Source organism: Alligator sinensis, unplaced genomic scaffold, assembly GCF_000455745.1.
Source record: "Alligator sinensis unplaced genomic scaffold, ASM45574v1 scaffold97_1, whole genome shotgun sequence".
NCBI classification, from domain to species: Eukaryota; Metazoa; Chordata; order Crocodylia; family Alligatoridae; genus Alligator; species Alligator sinensis.
This window is the reverse complement of record NW_005841921.1, coordinates 2,159,173-2,164,951: the sequence shown is the minus strand read 5'-3', so window position 1 is coordinate 2,164,951 and position 5,779 is coordinate 2,159,173. Positions and strand designations below refer to the sequence as shown.

Genomic DNA, 5,779 nt, shown 5'->3' with positions numbered 1-5,779 from the left:
CTGCTTCCTCCCTTACATTTGAATAATACATACAGGTAGGAAAACCAAAATCTGAAAAACAGAGGAGGAGCAACTCCACAGAATTTTGCGTCATGCCCAGATACAGGATGGCTGCACTCTGCTATGTGTCTCTGAATATTCCTGGACAGGAAACAGTTTCCCACCCTGCAAAGAATTCCTAAATTTAACATTTTTTCTACCTCACACTGGGAAGAAATAAGCCTTTCAAGTCTTTTTTTGAGCAAGTGTGTGTGTGTGTGTGAGAGAGAGAGACCTGCATAACCTAAGTGGTTAAGTTTTGACAGAGATTCCATCTTGGACCTGAATCGTTTTCCTGAAAGAAGCATAATGGAAACCAGTATGTTTCTCTTAAAAGCTCCAACTTTGAAAAATCAGCATTTTCCAGAAAAAAAATTTGTGAAACCTCTGTCTTTCTAATCAACTGTTCTCAATCTGCTGGCAGAGACCCTGACAAGACTTAACCAGAATTTATCAGAAGTGGCGGGGTGGAGCTGTGGGTTTGCTTTGTTTCCTGCATTCACATTTACTACTTCGTAGCTTCTTGCTGAGATTGATGAAATATCCCATAAGCCTTTGCTTTGAGTCTGACAGCAACTTCTTTGAAGTACTGGGGAAACAGGACAGTGGTGCATGTTTAAGGAGGATGAGTTGTAAAAGGATGAGGCAAGTTTTGGGAAGACAAATGGACTTCATTTCTTGGCTTCAGTAACTGATGTGGTATATCCACTCACTGGTAGGTTTCTCTTTCAAAAATATAAAATGCATGTAAACACTGTACCAATCAAAACCAGCTCCTGCAATCTCATCTTGTCACTGTCTGTGTGACTGGGTGGAGAAGAAATGTTTTTGAAAATATCTAGTTGGTCTAATAAAATACACCACCTCTACCAGGAGTTCTGGTTCCTTTTGGGTGGAGAAGTGTTACTTTTATCAGAAGAAGGGCATCAGAAGAAGGGCATGGGAGCACTGCTGGCAAATATGCAACATTGAGTGAATAACATTGTGATTCTGTCAAGGCACAGAGAGCCTGCATGCTCCTGAAGCTGCCCTGCAGGTGACCCCTACTAACCTCACTCTTACCATTTCTGTCTCCTGCATACTTGAGAACAGTGGCAGCAGCTGCACTTAGGGCACTTTTCCCATCTTATTTCCAGGTTTGACATGTACAGAGCAGGAACATGTGGCCAGGGCATGCTTCTTGGCACTGCTCAGATGAGTGCTGCGAAGGGAGCATAGAGACATGCCCCAGTTCTATCTATATGTAGTCTGTTCTTCCTTTAGGAAAGGCCATGATGCAGATACCAAGCTTTCTTAAAAGGAGGTTGAGTCCTGTTTCAGGATTCTGCTTTAGTTAACAACTTCACTGTCTTTGAATACGTGAATGGCAAAGACATTTCCTCTTTTATGCTTTTACTCTGATTCCTCTTTTATGATTCTTCCTTTGCAGAAAATGCAGTGTTAACAAATTCTCTCAGCAGCATTTATTTGAGTGTGCATGCTTTTTATATCACTCACACACATACACACACACACAATGTGCCTGACTCAGCTTTCATATAGTAGTGGATGAATAGCCCTACACTGGTTTAATGCAGGAATAAATCCACTTTTCCATTTCAATGAACAGAGCTGCATCTTGATTATTCTGTCCTGGGCCCTGCCCAGTGAATTGCACATGTGATGTGACTGGGCAAGTGTTAAACTTTCATATTTGCATATATGGCAGTAGAAGGTCATCACCAGCCTCTGTATCTTCCATGAGCTAACCGTAGCTGCCTGTAAATATTCTTGAAAGAGCATGTACCTCTTTAAGCATGATCCTTGAAAAGGTAAGTAATGTATTAATTTTAATTTTGCTCTTTTTTTTTTTTCTTCTTTTTTTTTCTTTTCTTGTCTTTTCCTTGTCTTGTTCTTGCTTTGTGGTTGTTTCTGTTTAATAGCTGAACAGATTCTTTCATGCTTATATTTCCTTCTTGGTATCAGATGGGAGTCATTAAGCCCTGGATAACAGTACAGAAGAGTGTCTGGGGGCAGGCAAAAAGCATGAAAGGGGGAGAACTGGAAAGTTGGAGATAGCATATGAAATGGCAGGATGTTTATCATCACACCAACTCTTCTGAACAGTAACTCCCCCTTTCCAGGCAGTTTGTTACTAAAACTATAGCTTTTAACCCACAGATTGGGAAAATAATTGTCTAAGACAGTGGTTCTCAACCTTTTTAGACTTAAGACACTCTCAGTAGATTTGAGGCACACCTCAGAAGGCCTGAGGAACCCCTCAGAAAATACTAATTCTTAGTTTTCACATTTTTGACTATGGAAAAATAAAACAGCTCTTTTGCAAAAAACTCAAAAGACTACAACAGGTCAGAATGTTTTTAACACTATGGATTCCTATTTGGAATATCTAGGTTAATCTTGTGAGTTATGTTTGCACACCTAGCAGGGCTGACATTGTGCAGGACTCTGTGGCACCCTTGAAAGGATCTCAAGGCACCCTGGTTGAGAATTGCTGCTCTAACTTCTAACTAGTGCTACTGTTGTCATTTTACCATTTTGCTTAGTATTTGTGCCCTAGATTGTTGAGTTATGTTTGACAAACAGGGAATGATGGGTGAGTGGACAGATATGATGAAGCTTCCATTTCCTTCCTCCTCCTCTGCTGCAATGCGGAAGCCCTGTCTGTGACTTTGTCTGTGGTTTTTGCTTTCCTTAGGGAAGGAACTGCATTAAGAAAGAGAGACCATAACATTAATATTTGTTCTGATTGCTGTTTTTTTTCCCTTCAATTAAGAGCATGATCGTGCTCTATGTTTAGAGAAATATTTTTACTTTAAAAAGCAAAGATGCTAATTGAAGACAATTATTTTATTTCAATGTATACACACAAACTAATACATCTCAGATGTAACCAGGCTGTCGCAGACATGCCCAGTGTTATTGTGGATTCAGTTATTAACAGGTTTGCAATTGTTAAAAAAAGAGATAAGTTATATATTATTATCTCCACAGTAACTTAGTGGCAGGACTAAACATAGCTTGCTGGATATTACAGCGTATTTCTAAGTAAGGAATAGTATTCTTCATTTGGTAATTATGAATCATAGGCAAAGAAGTATAGAAAATACTACAATGAATTACAATTTTAGTAAAATATTACCAAGGCAAACATTTGAGGCTAAGTTCTTTAACTAATCATACAGTTTCCTAATAGCACACTTTTATACATGGTGCAAAAAGTGGAATTTGTATAATATACCTTCTTAACAGCAATCTGTTGTTTCCTACAAGTTATGGTCCAGTTTCTGTATTTGCTGTAAGCAATTCTGTTGTAATATATTTCTTTTTTGAATTAAAATTATTAGTTTAAGACATTTTGCATAACAGATGCAAAATCTGTAGTTACAGACATTGGTACCTAAAATGAAAATGGCACAATTTTCCGAAGTTGCTGGCACTTCCAGTTTCCAACTAACTGGAGTAGGATATGTGGATGCTCAGCCCATCTATATGACGAGTTTATCTTTAGGCAATCTGCTTTGAAGCTTTTGACTAATGTTTAAAGGCTAGTTGAAATGTTTTCACTAAAAATTTTTTTGAATAAAAAAACAGCTGAGTTTCAGCTAAATAGATTTTTTCATAAGTTGACTTTCCTTGGAAATGTCAGCTTTCATTGCATGAAAAAATCAGGATTATATCAATAAGTGCAGTGTTTAATTTTATTAATTTGCTAATTTTTCAAACACAAATTGCATTTATTTCCCAATTTCAAGACTCCCATCAAGAGAGTCTTGAAATATATATGTTGCATATAAGTGCTTGTGTTTAGCTTTCATTGAAAATGTCAATTCTGTCCTCAATAAAGAGTTGATCCTGGAATAATGTTTAAACTGACAAAATATTCCAGTCTGATTAAGTCTATGAATATTCATTAAATCCTCTCCATTTATTAACAGAGAGGTAGACTCCATAAAGTGAAATTTCAGAGCAGACTAATCACAAGGGAAAAAAAGAGATCTTTGTGGATTGAAAGCTTGAAAACTGAAAAGTCATTTTTTTTATCACATTTCAAAATTTTCTTGGTTATATTCTTTCAAACCATCACCTTTTTTGCGGCATCTGCCAACCAGTGTGGCACACGGTGGTGATGATTTTATGATGTGGACCCCAGCCCATGATTTGTACAAAGGTGGCCAGTTCATTCCATATAACACATTGAACAACCTTCAAGATAATGTCTTTCAGTCACTGACAAATTGGGCTGGATTAGAACACATGACTCTGAATTTGTTTTCTTTAGCAAGACAACATTAACAGCATAGATGTAAAGATTGTACATTTAAGATTCTCATCAGTCGCTCAATATGTGCTTCCTATTAGACAGTGCCTGTGCCTATTAAAATGTCTTGTACAGTTTCAAGAGAATTGTCTTTCTTCACTTCTTGTATTACATTTTGAGTAATTTCTTCAAAGAGCCTGGATATCTTTGTGAATCCCAGGTGACTCTGAAAGCTCCAAGCAGCAAATGCATAAAGCACAGGGTTAGTGCAGCTACTAATAAACACCAGTGCTCCAGAGAGATATACCCCTATGTCTGTAATCTGATTGAGGGCCGAGAATATCTTCTGGTTAGAGTCTTCTATCTGCATGGAAACAATGTCTATTATGTTAAATAGATGATGTGGGAACCAGCATACAGCAAAAGCCACAACCACATTGACAATTAGTCTTTCTGTTCGCTGCTTTGATTGGTAAGACATTTGTCTCAATTTTCTCCCAACACACATGTAACAAGTGCAGATGATGGCAAAAGGGATCACAAAACCCACAAAGGTCTCTAGTAAAAGGTTCAATACCTTCTGTTGATTAGAAGAGTAGCTGCGACCAAGGCATTGAAGACCACCATTAATTTCCTGTATGTCTTGAAACGGAATTATTGACGCTCCAAAACCAAAAGACAGGATCCAAATGAGAAAAACAACTTTGAAAATCAATGCTTTATTTTTCTGTCTCTGAACTGAGAATGGATAAAACACAGCAATGAACCTCTCCAAACTCAGTGCTGTAATGACAAACACACTAGCATACATGCTGCTGTAAACCATGTAAACCAGCATTTTGCAAATGGGGACTCCAAATACCCAGGAATCAGCAAAGGAGTAAATCCAGATGGGTAAGGTAGCCAGCACCAGGAGGTCTGAAATGGCTAGATTTAGGATAAGGAGGACTGTAGAAGATCTTTGCTTCATTTTCTTACAAACAGTCCAGATGACAATGATATTGCCAGGGATCCCAATGGTGAATGACAAGCTCAGTATTAGGCAGACAACTGACTTCCCAATGTACCATGTCAGATGGCTGTTGGCTTCTTCATTTTGGCTCATTTTGCTTTAGTGACTTGTTCTCTCTGCCATGCACACTGTGCTTCTAGTTCTGTAGCCTTAAATGATGAACCTTATCAAATGCTCTGAACTGGAGGGCATAAGATTACAGATCAGAACCAATGATTAGGAGGCTAATACAGAGTGCAAGTTCACATCCTATTGCTCATTCTTGCATGTAGCTGGTCTCATTATTCTTGTTACTTAGGAAGACTGCATGCCTACAAAGCAAAATATAAAACAAAGGAAAGCATTAAGCCTGACTCTGCACTCATATTCATGCCAGTTATGTATGGGTATAATTCCATTGACTTCAGTGGATGTATTTCTGATTCAAATGAGAGCAAGAGGAGAATTGGAGCACTAGTTGTTACATT

At 38.1% G+C, this 5,779-nt stretch overlaps 1 protein-coding gene across 1 annotated transcript in view; it reads right to left on the bottom strand.

Annotated features, from left to right (window-relative positions):
• Window positions 1–3,211: 3,211 nt before the first annotated feature.
• The window catches only part of LOC102375042 (leukotriene B4 receptor 1-like), a 2,966-nt gene continuing 398 nt past the window's right edge, over window positions 3,212–5,779 (bottom strand). The window contains exon 2 of the mRNA XM_025198445.1: window positions 3,212–5,623. Within this exon, the coding sequence (XP_025054230.1) occupies window positions 4,398–5,405 (1,008 nt within the window). The 5' untranslated portion in view covers window positions 5,406–5,623 and the 3' untranslated portion in view covers window positions 3,212–4,397. The remainder of the gene's footprint in view (window positions 5,624–5,779) is intronic.